At 42.8% G+C, this 17661-nt stretch overlaps 1 protein-coding gene across 1 annotated transcript in view; it reads right to left on the reverse strand.

The window, feature by feature from the left end:
* The window catches only part of PLB1 (phospholipase B1), a 194642-nt gene that overhangs the window by 22029 nt on the left and 154952 nt on the right, over positions 1–17661 (reverse strand). The window contains exons 44-48 of the mRNA XM_006880687.1: positions 17391–17449; positions 14957–15024; positions 14698–14741; positions 14101–14200; positions 4274–4325 (exon numbers count right to left, since the gene is read on the reverse strand). Of these exons, the coding sequence (XP_006880749.1) occupies positions 4274–4325; positions 14101–14200; positions 14698–14741; positions 14957–15024; positions 17391–17449 (323 nt within the window). The remainder of the gene's footprint in view (positions 1–4273; positions 4326–14100; positions 14201–14697; positions 14742–14956; positions 15025–17390; positions 17450–17661) is intronic.

Here is a 17661-nt window from a genome sequence, read left to right on the forward strand (position 1 = left end):
CAGGCAAGCATCAATAAATTAAAAAGCACAGAAATAATACAAAGCATCTTCTCAGACCACAATACTACAAAATTTGAAATTAATAACAAGAGGATAAAGAAGGAAAACCCCCCCATACATTTGGAAGCTGAACAACACCTTGCTTGAACATAGTGAGTGCTGGAAGAAATAAAAAATGAAATTAAGTTTCTTGAAACAAATGACAATGATAATACAACTTACCAAAACCTCTGGGAAACTGCCAAGGCAGTAATTATAGGTCACTTTATAGCAATAAGCAAACACATGAAAAGACGGGAAAATTATCATTGACTCTCTAACTCAACATCTCCTACACATTGAAAAAGAACAGCAAGAAAACTCGACACCCTCCCCCCAAAACCCCTGAAATTATATCAATTCGGACAGAAATAAATGACACAGAAAATAGAAAAACAATTGAAACCATCAACAAAACCAGGAGTTGGTTCTTCAAAAAGGGCAAGGAAATAGACAAACCACTAGCAAACCTAACAAAAGAAAAGAAGGAAAAGACAAATAATCTGAATAAGGGATGAAACAGGCAATGTCACAATGGAGCCAACTAAAATAAAAAGGTTAACAATGGAATATTATGAAAAACTGTACTCAAACAAATATGAAAACCTAGAAGAAATGGACACATAACTAGAAAATCACACCCTATCTAAACTGACACAAAACAGAATTGACCCATTATAAAAGAAGAAACTGAAAAGGTAATAAAATTACTTACAGCCAAAAAAAGCCCTGGACCAGATGGTTTTACAGTGAATTTTATTAAACATTCATAGAAAAACTGTCATCAATTCCACATAAACAATTCAGAAAATAGAAAAAGATGGAATTTTCCCAGACTCATTCTATGAAGCAAACAGATCCTTGATACCAAGACCAAGTAAAGACACTGCCAAAATAGAAAATTATAGACTAATATCTCTCAAGAACATAGATGCAAAAATCCTGAATAAAATCCTGGCCAATAGAATCCAATGATACATAAAAAAAAAAAAATAATAATACACCATGACTAAGTGGAATTAACAGGTATGCAAGGATGGTTCAACATAAGAAAAACAATCAGTATAATTCATCACATTAACAAAACAAAGAACAAGAACATGATCCTGTCAATTGATGCAGAAAAGGCCTTTGACAAAATATAACACCCTTTCCTGATTAAGACATTCAACAAAATAGGAATAAAAGGGAATTTCCTTAACATTGTAAGAAGTATAGACATAAACCCGAGAACCAATGTTGTTCTCAATGGAGAGAAGTTAAAGGCATTCTCCTCAAGAACAGGAACTAGGTAAGGACACCCACTATTACCTCTCCTATTCAATATTGTATTAAAAGTCTTAGTGATAGCAATAAGACAAGAGAAGGAAATAAAAGGTATCGAATTTGGCAAAGAGGAGGTAAAATAAATTACTATAACTTCATTAGAAAAAAGCTTGGAGCAACTCTAAAAGCACTAATCCACAACTTGAACAGTCTTCCAAGCATTCTGAAAAACCTACAACCAGAAGAAGATAAAATAGATGAACGGGACCTTCTAAGAATCAAATCCCTTTGCACATCCAAAAACTTCTCCAACAGGGTAAAAAGAGAAGCCACAGACTGGGGGAAAAATATTTGGTAATGACATGTCTGATAAGAGACTTATATATAGTATTTATAGAATACTCGAGTGCCACAACAAGATAAAGGTGAACAACCCAGTTGCAAAATGGGCACAGGATATGAACAGACACTTCACCAAAGAAGACATTCAGATGGCCAACAAACACATGAAGAAATGTTCAAAATCCCTAGCTCTAAGAGAGATGCAAATCAAAACAACTATGAGATATCATCTCACCCCAGTAAGAATAGCAAAATTGCTGGTGAGATTGTGGAGAAACTGGAACCCTTATTCACTGTTGGTGTGAGTGTAAAATGGTGCAAACACTCTGGAAGGCAGTATAACGTTGTCTCAAGAAATTGGAAATAGAAATACCATTTAAACCAGCAATTCCATTACTGGGAATATACCCTAAAGAAACCATAACGGTCACCCAAGCAGATATATGCACACCCATGTTTATTGCTGCTTTGTTAACAATAGGAAAGAGTTGGAAACAGACCAAGTACCCACCAACAAACAAATGGATAGAGAAGCTGTGGTATATTCACACAATGGAGTATTTTGCAGCACTGAAAAGAAAGAACTCATGAAATCTTATATAAAATAGGCGACCATGGAGGACATTATGTTGAGTGAAATATCTCAGTAACAAAAAGACAATACTGTATAGTGCCTCTGTTATAGAATCGGACTGATATGGCATTGGGGAGAAAATAAGAAAAGAGGAGATAAATAATGTGCATGGCCTTGAAATAGACGAGGGAGAGAACTGTATAAAAGTAACATACGATTAGATATTATTGGCATGACAAAAGTCCAGACTAAGAGCTGCATAATAAAGTGGTCTGAGAGGAGGGGACTGTATAGCAGTGAAAGAACTTTTTCCAATGAAAAAAGGGAACTGGGTGGAGGGAAGTGGAACAGGGAGAAAAATGTGCAACAATGAACGAATGGAAATCCAAGTTCTTTATAAACTTTCTTATATATAATATATACACACACACATATATACATACATACATATACACACACACACAAAGGAGTATACCTGGAACCTACCAACTGGGAACAAACATTTGGCAATACCATCTCAGACATGAGTCTCGTAATGAAAGTTCACAGAATACTTCTGGGCCTCCACAAGAAAAAGACTGACAAACCAATTACAAAATGTACAAAAGACATGGAAAGAGTTTTCACAGAAGAAGATATTTAAATGGCCAACAGACACATGAAGAAATGCTCTAAATCACTGGCACTAAAAGAGATGCAAATCAAAACCACAATGAGATGACATCTCACTCTGGTAACAGTGGCAAAGTTTAACAGGACAGCAAGTAATACATGTTAGAGAGGATGTGGTGAGATAGGAATTCTTTTATATTGTTGGTGGGACTGTAAAATGGTACAACCAATCTGGAAGGCAGTTTGGCATTTCCTCAAAAAGCTGACCATAGAAATTCCATATGACCCGGCTATTCCATTGCTTGGAATATATCCCAAGAAAATGAGAACTGAGGCTCAAATGGAAACTTGTACAACAATGTTCATAGCAGTGTTATTCACCATTGCAAGAACATGAAAACAGCCCAGATGTCCAAACACAAACAAATGGATTGAAAAGTTGTGGAACAATTCACACAATGGAATACTATGCAGCAAACAGGAGCAATGATTTTGTAAATTCCTACCTAACTTGGGAGGGACTGGAGAGCATTGTGCTGCGTGAACTCACTCAGTCCCACAATGACAAATATTGTATAAAACCGTTATCATAGAATGAGTATGAGGATCCAAGGGAGGGGCGGAGGGTGGAAATAGAGGGGTGAGGAGGGGGTGGTCGTAGGGTGTTAATCATAAGGTTGCACAATTTGATGGGTGGGTGGGGTGAAGGAAATAGGAAGGATATTTTGTGGAAAAACAATGTTTTCAAACTTTTAAAATAGATCAGAATAAAATCAAAAACAATCTTTTCACCTGGATCTGGAGAGGATGAAATGGGGTAAGAGGTGGTAGGGAGGGCCTCAGAGCAGTCTGGTCCAGCCTGCTTCCTTCCCTGCCACCACCATAATAGGAGTCCAGCCAGGAGAGGAATTCGAAGGCATAAACACAGAGCATTAACCAAAAGTGCGAGTGAGAAGTTTCAAGGGGCAAGGGTTTGCTGAGCTGGAAGGAGGAAGGATGGAATGAGCTGCCTATTTTTAGAACTCAGCGTTTACATAATAGGGCTCTGCAAGCCAACTCTGGGGTGAAGTGAGGAGGAGTCGCCAGAGGGCAAGGCCACAAGAACTGCCAACTGTCTGCTGCCCTTCTCCTCCCCCCACCTCTCCCCCGCGCCCCCCCACCCCCGCGACAGGCAGCCCCAGGGAGAGGTTGGGGGGAGCCTGGGTCAAGGAGGCAGGCAAGGTTGGGACATCCAGGTGAGGCCTGCTTCTCATGGGTAAAGACAGGCCTGCTGTTCACAAGGTCACCGTGCATCAGGACAGCCGTGATGATGCCCAGCAACAACAAGCCCACCGCAGGAATTGCTGTGGTGCAGGCAGGGTTCTTTTAGGGCTGGGAGCCTCTTCCCAGTCAATCTGAGACCCAGTCCTTTGTAAGGCTGTCCTGGGGCCCTGTACTCACTGGGCTCTTCTTCATTCGTTCCACCAGGTCCCGGGCCTGGGCCGGCATATCTCTAGGTAAAGAGAAGGGGAAGTCAGAACTTGGCTCCAGAGCAAGGGCTCAGTCTGTGGGATTGTGGCCTAGGAAGACAAGGACTTGGGGGGGGGGGGGGGAGAAACCCCAAACTGAACAGAATGTCCTGACAGCAAGTTCCACACATTTTGTTTCATGACGTCAGTTGCAATTCCCTCAGTGTAACAGTACTCTTCCCACATCCTCCCTGGGCTCTGTGTTTCCCTTCTTTGCTGCTGTCTGATGCTCCACCTTTGGTCTCATCTGGCTGATTTTTTCGAGGAGCCAGTTCCACATGGGCAGTAGTATTTATTTTGTAGGCCCGTCTGTTGAAAGGTTTGTGATTTTTTCAAGTAACCCCAACTCCGACATAATTAGAGAGCTGCTGGGGTCTTGGCGCCACACTGAGACAGCCCTAGTCACAGCTCTCCTGCATTTAATCCACTTCAGAAAGTGGCCCCGTCCGACCACTGGGCCAGACCTAGTCAACCTTCCCATCAGGGGTTGTCCTTTCTATTTTACCAGGCTCTTTCAGCACAAGCTGAATCTGTTAGTTTCTTATTCTGTGGCCTGTTTTAAAAATAACCTTTTGTATATTTGAAGAAAAAGTCACAGCCCTAAATTATTCCTCAGCTCTTTCCCTTTCAGGATTAATGACTCTTTTAATCTTTACTTCTAGGCTCCATTTGATGCTTTTTAAAATTCCTGGGTTATTCTGCTCTGAGGTTATTTCAATTTCCTCTACCATTCTGTACTACTTTACCTTATTGAAAAGATTTTTTAGAAAAACTTTTTAATTGATATTTTAATGAAAGTTTACAGAAACTTGGATTTCCATTCATTGATTGTTGCACATTTCCCCCACTACCGCCCCCAGTTCACTTTTCTCTTTAAAAAGATTCTTTCATCTTTGCACTATTTCCTCCCTCCCCCTGGCCCCCAGTCCAGTTTGTTATGCACCTTTTATTCTAGATTGCTGTCATGCAAATAATACCTAATCATATATTTCCTTTAGACAGTTCTTTCCCTCATCTGTTTCAATGCAGTTTTCATTAATTATCCCTTCTTTTTTTAGTTTCCCCCCAACTCCCATGTCAGTCCTGTTTTATAAGAGTGGCATTATATAGTATTTGTCCTTTTGTGACTGAGATATTTCACTCAGAATAATGTCCTCCAGGGTCACCCATTTTGTATAATATTTCGTGAGTTCCTTGTTTTTCAGTGCTGCATACTATTCCATTGTGTGGATATACCACAGTTTCTCTATCCATTCATTTGTTGATGAGATTTTTGGGTTTTGTTTTAGTTTTTGCCCTTTCAACAGAAGTGTTGGTGGAAATAAATAAATATACACAGGTTTAGGTCAGTGGTAGAATTCTTGCCTTCCATGCAGGAGACCTGGGCTCAACTCCCAGCCAATGCACTTCATGCTATCTTTTATGTCATGGTAAGTCTGTTTGTTGGGCAGGTTCCAGCAGGGTAAGATGGAAAGTTACTTTTGATAATAAATTATTAGAATTCCTGTGGATTATAGCAGTCTAAGCCCCAACCAACACAGGGATGGCATAGGACCAGGCTGCATATCATTCTGTTATACCTGGGGGTGGGGTGCTGTCACCAGACTTAGTGACAGCTAGAATTTTCTTTTCATCCTCTAGATGTCTGCCATATATAAAAATGATACTACTTGACTTTCTGGGTGAGAAATATTACATGTCAATAGAATGTTGTTATTAGATGCTGTTGAGTCAACTATGACTCATAGAGACCCTACAAAGAATAGAGCTGAACCTTGCCCCATCTTGTGCTATTCTCATCATCTCTGACAGATGTGAATCCATTGTTACAGTCACTGTGTCAAATCATCTCATTGGGGTTTTTCTCTCTTTCACTGACCCTCCACCTTTCCAAGCATGATTCTTTCCCACCCAAGGACCAGCCCTTACTAACAACATGGCCAAAATATATCCTCAAGAACCCCCTGGTTCCACTTTCTCCAAGACATATTTGTTTGTTCTTTTGGTAGTCTGTGGAATATTCCACACTCTTCTCCAACACCACAACTGGAAGGCATCAATTCTTCTTCTATCATCCTTAATCATTGTCTAACTTTCAGATGCATAACAGATAATTGAAAAGGACATGGCTTGAATCAGATACACCTTAGTCTTTATACTGCCATCATTGCTCCTTAACACCTTAGAGAGGTCCTTGACAGAAGATGTACCCAATACAACACATCTTTTGATTTCTTGACAGCTGGTACCTAGAATGTTGATTGTGGATCCAAGCAAGATGACATAATTGGTAACTTTAATCTCTTCGTCTATCATAATGTTGCCTACTGGGCCAGTGGAAAGATTTTTGTCTTCTTGATGTTGAGATGTAGTTATATCTTTGATCTTCTGTAGCAAGCATTTCAATTCCTCTTTAATTTAGGCAAACAAGAGCAACAAAAAAGAGGAATGAGTCAGTAACAGGTACAACAAAATGGATAAAATAAAATTTAAAAAAACTTTGCTGGGTACCAGAAATCAGAACAAAAAAAACCAAAACAAACCACCAAAAAACAAAAGCCCCGCATCATTTATGTCTCCATTTATATATAATTCTGGAAAATACAAACTAATTTATAGTGACAGAATGCAGATCTAGTAGTCTAGGGCCCAAGAGGGGTGGGTGGGAGAGTTAGGGATAGCGAGGGCAGGAAAGAGGAGTACAAAGGGGAATGCTGATTCTTTTAGGGGTGATGGATATTTTTATGCTCTTGCTTGTAGTAATGGTTTCACAAATGTATAACACATCAACACATATCTACAAGAAAAATTTTTTTAAAAAATGATAGGTTCGTGAGAAGTTACTTAGGTGAATGGGATCCCAGCCTATGGTAGCTGCTGCAGAAGCAGATCAGGTGAGCAATGGGCATTTTACATTACACGCACACCAAGAGGGAGACACAGAACCAAGCACACCTGCTATCATCTCTGCTCACGCCTCTCATGAAGAAAGAAGGCACACATTTAGGAATGTATCCCACACACTATCATTATTGATTGTTGCCTCAGAGAGCTCCAGAAAAAGAAATGCCTAACTAAACCTTTTAATAGGTGCAAGGCACCATCCATCATGATAAGCCCTCCTGGGTCCTAGGGTAAGTTAGGAATGCTTTCTTACTCCCTAATTCCTACCTTTGTTCTTTTTATACACCAGGTTCAGAGAATAGCCTGCTTCCCCTGTGAGCATTGCTCTGCAACTTCCTTTATCCTTGCCTCCTGCATTTCCGTTTCCTCCCTTCACTCCAGGTGGGAGACCCCTGGTCTGGGAACTGCAGCTTCTGGCTTCTCAATTCTGCTTGGCCACTAACTTGTTGTGTGGGCTTCCACAAACACTGTATCCTGCTGGGCTGATATTTTCTTTTTCATTTTTTGGGGGGAAAAAAGTTGGCCTAGATGATTTCTGGGGTCCCTTCCAGGTCTGCATCTGCATTTAGACTGCCCAATTCACACTTAAACTTTTCATTCTCTTAATTGTACTGGCTAAGTGCCAAAGTATTTCAGTCTGCACTGTTGCCATACACATCGCTGACTTTCCCTCAGAGTTATTTCTTATTTGTCTAGTTTCTATGATAGGCTACAAGTTCTTTTTGGACAGGGAGTTTAATTTTGAGTCTTGTGTACTTTTTAATAATCACCATGGGGCTGTGAATCTTTTTTCCATTTATCATAATTCTTGATCTAGTTGTCAGGATATTTGTTTGCTTGATGTTGAGGTGTAATCCACACTGAAGGCAATAGTTTTTCATCCTCTTCAAGTAAGTGCTTCAAAACCCTTTTACTTTGCAAGCAAGGTTGTGTCATCTGCATAACACACTTGATGCCTCTGTCTCCAATTCTGATGCCACATTCTTCTTCAGATAATCCAGCATCTTGAGTGATTCTCTCAGCATACAGATCAAATAGGTATGATGAAAGAATCCAACCCTGACACATTTAATTTGGATCTACAATCAACATTTATGGTACCAGCAGTCAAGAAATCAAATGATATATCGCATGAGAAAAATTTGCTACCAAGGATCTCTTGAAAGTGCTAAGGAACAAGGATATCACTTTTTAAAAAATTTTTTATTTTATTATTTGTGTGTGTGTGTGTGTGTGTGTGAAATCGGATCTGACTGGTACAGGAGGAGATTGTCCCTCCTTCCTCGGCAGAGAATCTGGTGGATTCGAACCATGTGCCTCTGGGATTCCAGTGCAGCTTCTTGCCACTAGGCCACCGGGATATCCCCAGGTTATCACTTTCAATACTAAGTGCATCTGTCTCAAGACAGGGCATTTTCAGTTGCTTCATATGCATGTGAAAGTTGGACAATGAATAAGTAAGACTTAAGAAAAACAATACCATTGAACTGTGATGTTGTCAAGGATCACTGAATATACTGTGGACTGCCAAAGCCCAGACACATCTGCCTTGGAGGACATATGGCCAGAGAGTGGACCTCAGAAACAAAGATTGTGAGACTTCATTTCAAACACCCTGGGCATGTTATCAGAAGAGGCCAGTCCTTGGGAAAGGACAGAATGCTTCCTAGAAGCAAATCTTGTGAGATGTTGGTTTCACACACTCTGGGCACGTTGTCAGAAGGGGCCAGTCCTTGGAAAAGGACATCATGTGTGGAAAGGTAGAGGAAGACCCTCCACAAGATGCACTGACACAGTGACTGCAACAATGGTGAGAAGTGTGAAGACGGTGCAAGACTGGAATCTGTTGTGTATAGGGGTTGTACTTGGGCTTGAGTTCAGAAATCTCTTGCTTATTGATTAATCAAGGAAGAGTAAATATTGAATAAAACTTTGAACTCAAAACATTAATAGATTTAAGGAAAGTGGTTGAGGGGAGGGAAAAAAAAAGAAAAAAACATTAATAAAGGCAAACATTTTTACTATACTAACATCTTTCCATTGACTGTTTTTTAATTGAAAAAAACCCCACAAAACCACACAATGTACTTACCCAAAGTATTAATGATACCTAAATACAATATGGTTTTAAAAAACTTAATAAAATGAAACCATATGTTTCTATAAGGATAGGCATGCTATCCAAAGGCTATAAAACAAGATGAACATCAATGGTGGCTCCCAACACAAGTGACAACGCTCCTCTGAATTCATGCTTTACTGAGCATCGAAACCCACCAGTTTCTTGAACATTATATAAACATTCTCTGCATCTGATTGGGTCCTTGAGTTTTATTTACATTTCTGTGTGACATTCTCTGTAGATACGTATCATTGGCTGTTGTTTATTTGTTGAGTGTCTGTATTCTGTGTTTAAAAACAGCAACCAGTTTATAACTCATCAGTGGATTATCTATCTCATTTCATTCTTCTGATAACTGTGAGAGGTAGGTTTTATTATTCTTATTTATAGATGAGTAGGGAGCTAACGTCAGTTTGGAAAGTAAGGTGCATCCGGTCCAGGCCATAGTCTTTGCATTTACTTGCTATGTGTCTGAAAGCTGGACAATGACTAAGGGTGATAGAAGGAGAATTGATGCCTTTGATCTGCGATACAGGTTCTTCCTGGAGAGGGTGAAACCAGGCTGCTCCTTGGAGGCAAGGATTCTGAAGCTTCATCTGACATACATGGGCATGTTGCAAGGCAGGACCAATTCTTGGAAAGGGACTTCATGCTTGGGAGAGTTGGAGGTACAGCAGAAGAGAGGAAGACCTTCAATGATTGACTCAATGACTGGCTAATGAGGGCAGATGTGTCAGAGACAATAAGTTTGGCACAGGTTAGAGCAGGTTTCAGGACTATTGTTCATAGGGTTACCATGAGTTGCAAGTGACTCGATGGCACATATAACAACAACAATAGCAAGGGAGCTCTGATGACCTAGTCGGTTAGGATTTACACTGCTAACCAGCTAACCCAAAGACAGGCTGTTCAAACCCACCATCTGCTCTGAGGAAGAAAATGAGCAATCCCCTTTTGTGTAATTTACAGCCTCTGAGGGTAAGCTATGAGCCAGTTTCAGCTTGGTGGCAATGAGAGTTTTGAGAATGATGAGAAGCACCACCATTGTGTGTTGCTATGATCTAGAAGCTATGTCAACAGTATTTCAACTCCAGTAGGGCCATCCACAATGAACAGACTTCAGGGGAGCTTCCAGACTAAGAAAGACTAGGAAGAAAGGCCTGGTGTCTTACTCCTGAAAATGAACTGAAGAAAGTCTTATGGGTGTCAATGAAAGCAAAAACAGCCCTGATGAGATCAACTGACACTGGCTGAAACAACGGACTCAAACACCAACAAGCATGAAGAAGACATGGGGAAAAGCAATGTTTTGTTCTGTTATACAGCATTAAGGTCACCATGAATTGGAGAGAACAGCAAGTAATAACAACATAGATGAGGAAACAGAGATGCCAAGCGATTTGTCCAAAGTCACATAGCCACCAAATTTTAGAGCTGGGATTTGTGTCCAGGGGCTATTTTAATTGTGAGCTATGATATTTCTTTTTCTCTTTCGTTGAAGTGATCATCATCAACACTGACAACAGCATTCAGACAAAGGAAAGGCCAAGAATCAATCTCCAATCTTCCTTACTGAAGCCAATGCTTCACTCTCCTTTCCCCAACACAGAGACACTAACAAGAAGCTACAGATTACAGCTATTCGCCTTACCACTGACTGCTCCGGGGGAGAAGGAGGGGAAATAAAAAGCAGCCTGAGAAGTGAAAAGAGAAAAGGAAAGGGGCTCGAACGAGAAATTGACTCCTGGTTAGTGATGATGATAATCATAGTGACGGTAATAACAGTTATTAGGTATTGATATAATGGCTCCACAAAGTCCAGAATTTTGCAGAAAAATGAAGTTCCTCCTGCTGATGAGGCTGAGGAACTGACATCGCGATCAGACACGAGATGGAGCGATGGGCCCACATACCCGCCTCTCAATGGAACGGAGGAGCCAAGCTGCTGTGGTTTCCCTGGTGATCTGAGCGTAGCAATCCTTCTACAAAGCAAATACCCAGCACGTCCCATGCGGGAAAATCAATGAACTCTGTCAGGCGTTTCAGCCTTAATTATCTGCCTTGTTGTCAGCAACAGAAATCTGAGAGAAAACAAACAGCCACCACTGCTGTGTTGGGGGCCCTAACAACTAACTCCCTGTGTCAAAACACAGTGAAGAACTCTTCAGATCAAAGACTTGGAGGTCCTACCGCATGGGTGGGGAGGAGAGAGGCAGACATGCAATGAGAGGTCATGGACTAAGTTCTCAGGGTGCAGAGGGAAGGCTTGAACCAGTGGGACAGAGAGGGGGAACTGAGTCAGTCAGCCTCTGTGGCAGCTCAGGGACAGTGCCTGGGGCTGAGGCTTTGGCTAAGCCACCTGCTAGTGCCCTGTCCTGAAGCTCTGGGGAGGTATGGGCACAGTGGTTAGAGAGAAGGCCTGCATTCAGGGCTTGTCCAGTCGTGGTTCGTCAGAGAACCTGCTGGGGGACCTTGGACAGCTAATGACACTCAGTGTCTAGAAGCAAAATTGACAAAAACATACTGCCATGGAACTGATTCTAACTCAGCGATCTCGTAGGACAGGATAGACCTTCCCCACAGGGTTGCCAAAGTTGTATATCTCTTTGGAAGCAGACTGCCACATCTTTCTCTGAAAGAACAGCTGGTGAGTTTTAACTGTCAAACTTTTGGTTAGCAGCTGAATGCCTTTAACCACGGTGCCTTTAGAGGCCCGCCTGTAAGCACTGCTGCTGTTGTTAGGTGTCGTTGAACTGAGGACAATTCACAGTGACCTTATGAACAACAAAGTCTGAACTCTGTCCTTTCCTGTGCCATCCTCACCGTCTCTGACGTACTTGAACTCAAGCTGCAGTCACTGTGTCAGTCCACCTGGTTGAACCTTTTCCTTTCTTTTTGTTCATCCTCTACATTCCTAGGCATATGCTCCCTCCTAAGAAATAGCCTCTCCTATAAACATCCTAAAGTATGTGACACGAAGTTTCACACTGCTTGCCTCTAAGGAACACTCTGCTCTTACTCCAAGACATCTCTCTTTGTTCTTTTGACAGTCCATGGGATATTCAGTACTCTTCTCTAACATCACAACTTGGATCCACAGTCAACACCCTTGGTATCCACTGTCAAGAGATTAGGAGATGTCTTACACTGGGCAAGCCTGCTGTCAGGGACCTCTCCACATTGCTGAGGAACACTGCTGTCAATGTGAAGACTAAGATGTGCCCGATTCAGGCCATGGTCTTTTCAAGCATTTGCTATGCATCTGAAAGCTGACAATGAATAAATATGACAGAGGGAGAATTGATGCCTCTAAGCATTTGTCTCCTTAAAGTAGTGGCTGCCTAGAAAAGTGTGAGGACTACATGAGTCGGGGACTGGAACTGTGAGTGAGTGAACTTTTGCAATCTAAGTTCTGTGAACAGGACCACACCTGAGGCCCATGAATGAGGGGTAAGCTCACTAAGAGGGGTCACTTGGGGTTAGTTCTGACCAAGACTGAGGTGCCCTGTGATGAAGCCGATAAAGGTACCTCAGGCTGAAAAATGCCAACTTCTGGCCTTGGAGGTGATTGTCCTTTGTTGTTATGTACCAAGGAGTCACTTGCAACTCATAGCAACCCGATGTACAACAACTCTGAATCCTGCTCTATCCTGAGCCAACCTTTTTGTCTCTGACACACCTACCACCATTACCCCAGTCACTGAATCAATCCATCTCATCGAGGGTCTTCCTCTCCTGTGCTGTTCCTCCACCTTCCCAAGCATGACATTCCTCTCCAATGGCTGGTCCCTCTTTGCAACATGTCTACATGTCTAAAGTATGTCAGACGAAGCTTCAGAATCCTTGCCTCCAATGAGCAGTCTGGTTTCACCCTCTCCAGGTTAATCTTGTTTGTTCTTCTAGCAGTCCATGGCATAGTCAATATTCAATATTCTTCTCTAGCACCACAGCTCAAAGGCATCAATTCTCCTTTATCTATGTCCTTTGGGACATAGAAATAGTTTGCTGATGAACACACCTGCTCCCCACTAATCATGGGGAGAAGGGACTGAATATCCATCCATCTGAAGGCACTGCAGCCAAAGCAGTAGGAACCCTGTGCCCAGAAGAAGTCAGAGCCAGGAAAGACAGCAGCAGAGGCTGGGAGAAGCTGAAGTCAGCATTTGCTGAGCAAACGGATCTGAGAGGAGTGGGAAGAATGAATAGAGTGCTTTGGGCTGTGGCTGCAGCTACGTGCAGACCCAGGCAGCTGCTGAAACCCCACCTGAAGGTATAACCCAATAGGTGATGCCCCCAAAGCAGCTCTCCTTCGAGAATCACTGTCCCCAACTACCAGAGGCTGCTGACTGAGAGCTGGACCAGCATCAGTGAAGGGGGAGGAGCCAAGAGAGATGTCTGCCAGTGACGTCAGAGTGGACATCGATTTCTCACCATGAAACTGTTGTGTGAGGGTGGACATTGATTTCTACGTGCTGTTGACTTTCCTGATGGGTTGGCTGTGTTATTAATGAACAGCCTGTGTGTACACACGATGATAGAGTATTGTTAACACATGGATGAGTGTAGCACAGATAAGACACAGCCTGTGTGCTCTGCATGAGAAAACCCACATGAAAGGCTCTGCATCAGACCAGGCATGCACGGAGTGCTCCTCACACGACCAGGCTCCCTCCTCCCATCCTGATCTCCGCTCTGCGCCCTCCGCTCTTCGTCCTGTGCCCCCATCTCCTCACCGAGCTCTGGCTCCTTCTGTGGCCGCGTTCAGTCCTGCTGTCTCCTCCTGGGTACCAGTAGAGAATCCAAGGATGCGAGGGTTGAACTTCTTCAGGATGTCTTTAAAAAAGGGAAGAGGTAGAGAACACAGGTGAGAGGCAGCAGGGGTTCCCCGGGAACTGAGGTGGGCATGCACTGTGGGGGCACAGGGGTGAACATGAAGTTTTGGACCATTGCAGGGCTGGCTCACTTCCCTCCTTGGAGTCTCCCTTCCTCTACAAGGAAGGTCTGCCCTCACTAGAGAGTTGTTTGGCTATTGAATGCTCCTTAGAGACAAGGATGGTGAAGCTTCATCCCACATACTTTGTACATATTGTTAGGAGAGGCTATTCTTTGGAAAAGGATATGCTTGGAAAGGTAGAGGGTCAGTGTAAGAGAGGGAGACCCTCAATGAGATGGATTCGGAGGGGCTGCAGCAATGGATAACATATATGAGATGATTAAGAAGGCACAGGACAGGATAGGGTTCAGATCTGTTGTTTATAAGGTCACTGTGAGTCATACTTGACTTTACGGCACTTAATAAGAACAACAGTTTTCATTATATTGCTACTTACTGGGCAGTGTAGTATGGGTATCCAAGATCCCATCCCCTCCGATGCTGGAGAAGAGAAAACACGTTTGTTAAACCACCCTTAACTACTATGCCACTGGGGCATCCTTCCCATCAACTGTGGGACTAATGTGGCCATCAGAGCATCTCAACATTGACCTATGGGGACCCCATCCCCTCTCTGGAGCGGATGAAAGGGAGACGCACCACCGTGCCCTTTTGGGGAGCGTCATCAACAGAAAAGAAATCAGAAACATCCTTACCTCCAGGAAAGTCCCCTCCAGGGAAGGAGCAGGTCACTGGAGTTGCTTGGCCGGGCACCCACTGCTGTCTGTGAAAGACAGAAGGAAATTTCTGGACCTGAAGAACAGCTTGAGGGTTTGGGGTTTTCTTACACTGCTGTGGAACCTCTATTTGTCTTTGTCAGATCCTTAATGACTTAATGACTCTCAGTCATTGACATATTCACAGTCCCCCACACGCAGCCAGTGGTCAGGCACTGCTGACTCCGCCTCCCTAATCCTCGAGCACCCCCCTCTTTATGTTTCTCCCTTTGCCATATTCCTGCTGTTCTGTGGCTCATTGTGACCCCATGAGCCTTGCCCTCTCCTGCACCATTCTCAGGATCTCCACCACGCTGTAGCCCCACCGTTCCAGTCTCTTCATCTCCTTCTCTCACCAACCACCTTTCCAAGCATGAGGTCTTTTTCCAAGGACTGGCCCCTTCTGACAACACACACACAGTATGTGAGATGGGATTTCATCATCTTAGTCTCCAAGGAGCACCCTGGTTGCTGTTCCTCCAAGACAGACTTGTTTGTTTTTTTCAGTAATGCATGAGATTACCATATTCATCACCGTATTCCTGCAGGGCCCTCATTTCCCCATTAAGGCTGATAGTCTGGTCTTCCACCTGACCTCAAGGTCTCTAGTCAGTTCCATTCTCACCTACAAGGGGACAAACCTCCTTATTTTGAGCATACCTTTCTTCACACCTCCTTCCACTCAGTGGGTTTCCTTTAGCTTCACCAACATCAGGAAGCATTAGAGCCGGGCGGGCTATACTTTCTTCCCCCTTTTTAGTCCACACAAACCAAGTCTATCGATCTAATCACCATTTCTGAAGCATGAGGCCCTGGCCGAGCCTGCCCCCATCCTCACCCACTCCATCCGCCCTGCAGTGCTCAACTGCCTCTTTGCTAGTCTCTGAAAGCTCTGATTCATTACCTTAGACTCTTGCCAGTTCTTACTTCCATGATAAAATGATCTCTAAATGTTTTCTTTCAAAAATTGCCCTTCAGACATTTAGCATATGTTAATATGGTCACCATGTTACATGTTCACCAGTAATACAAAGATTTTTTTAAAATTTATAATCTGTCCACCTTAAATCTTGCCCCCACCCCTGAGTCTATATTTCCTCTTTGCCAAACACCATCAGAGCTAATTCATGATTGATAGGCTGGTGGGAATCCTTCCACAGCTTTCTCTACACTTATTTCAAAACAAAAATGCATTCACACCCATTTGAGGGTACTGTTTTCACAGAAATGAATACTCTATTTTTAAAGCCCTGTAGTGGCCTATACTGTAAGTGAATACCCCATTTCTAAAGTCCTATAGTCACTCACATGGCAAAAGAAAAATGGGCAATCTCCCATGGTATTTGCTACCTTTCAAAATTTGCTGGAGGGTCAGCTATGGATTGGTTCCAATTTGACAGTTCATAACCACCACAAAACCAGCAGTCATTTATATGATACAGTGTCTTTTTCTGTGTAAGTTTTTTGCTCCCCCATCTGAACATATTTTTTAATGGGTCATGACTGTGGGCCATACTTCTTTGCCCTCAGAATTGCTCACAAGGTGTCTTGTACACAATAAAGGAATAGTTGGGTAATTTAATACTTTTAGTGGGATTGTGCTATAATCAGGAGTGGTGCTCTGAAAATAAGCATTATTAAATAGAATGAAGAGTGTTGGCAGTGAATAAGCCTAGATATGAGTTCCCAGATAAAGGTTGTAAGACTTGGATAGGGCTACGACCGTACACGGAGTACCTGGAAACAGTGGAGAAGGTGAAATGGTTTCTGTCTGGACATTAAGAAGACCTAGCAGAAGTGGTATCCGCTTCCTAAATAACATGCCTCCAGAAACTCTATGAACTTTGATAAATGTCAATAGTTGTAAAGGGGCTGCAGGCCTTTTGTTCATAGGGTCACTATGAGTTGTGCTCGACTCGAAGGCAATCAACAACAACAACAATAGGTAGCTTTTGAGCTGGACTGAGGAAGGATGAAGGAGCTCTGATGGCACAGTCTACATGGTGCTGATATGCTATTTCCAATAAAATTGAGGGTCTCTGATGGTTGGAAACCACTAGGGACTCCTCAGGAGAAAGATGGATGGTCTTCTGACCTTAGTATCAAAAGCTTTGGAAACTTTATAAGGAAGTCACATGAGTCAGAATCGACTTGATGGCAGTGAATTGAGGTTATTTTTTTCTTTATTGCCAAGATGGAATAACTGGGTGGTGCCTCATGGCTGCTTGGCTCCACTTCAGTGCCTGATAGTGGTCAGCCTTCCCTAAAAGTTGACTAAATGCGTGAAAGCGGGGCCAGTGCTCCAGAAGCACAGATTCTGCAGGTGCTGGCTGTGCTCCGAGGGGTGAATCTTGGCTCAAGGCTCAATACTCACAGTTAACGCGTCACCAAGGGCGGCCACCACTTTGATGTCTGCTGGTTGGAGCTCATGGACTAGGGGAGACGGGAAAGAAGATAGATGGTTAGGGGTCTTCCTTTTTCAAACGTGAGCTTTTTCAGGAGTTTGACTCTGCTCTGCTTCTCAGGTTGCCATTTCATTTCTCTTTCTATGGCTTAGCAAATTGGCTTCTTCTGGATTCTTTTAGAGTAAGCAAGCCAGTGAAGGTAACAGACTATGACTATTGTTCATCCTGAGAGAAGCCAAT

The sequence above is a fragment of the Elephantulus edwardii genome, unplaced genomic scaffold (assembly GCF_000299155.1).
Source record: "Elephantulus edwardii isolate Elephantulus edwardi_28Jun2011 unplaced genomic scaffold, EleEdw1.0 scaffold00009, whole genome shotgun sequence".
Lineage (NCBI taxonomy): Eukaryota > Metazoa > Chordata > Mammalia > Macroscelidea > Macroscelididae > Elephantulus > Elephantulus edwardii.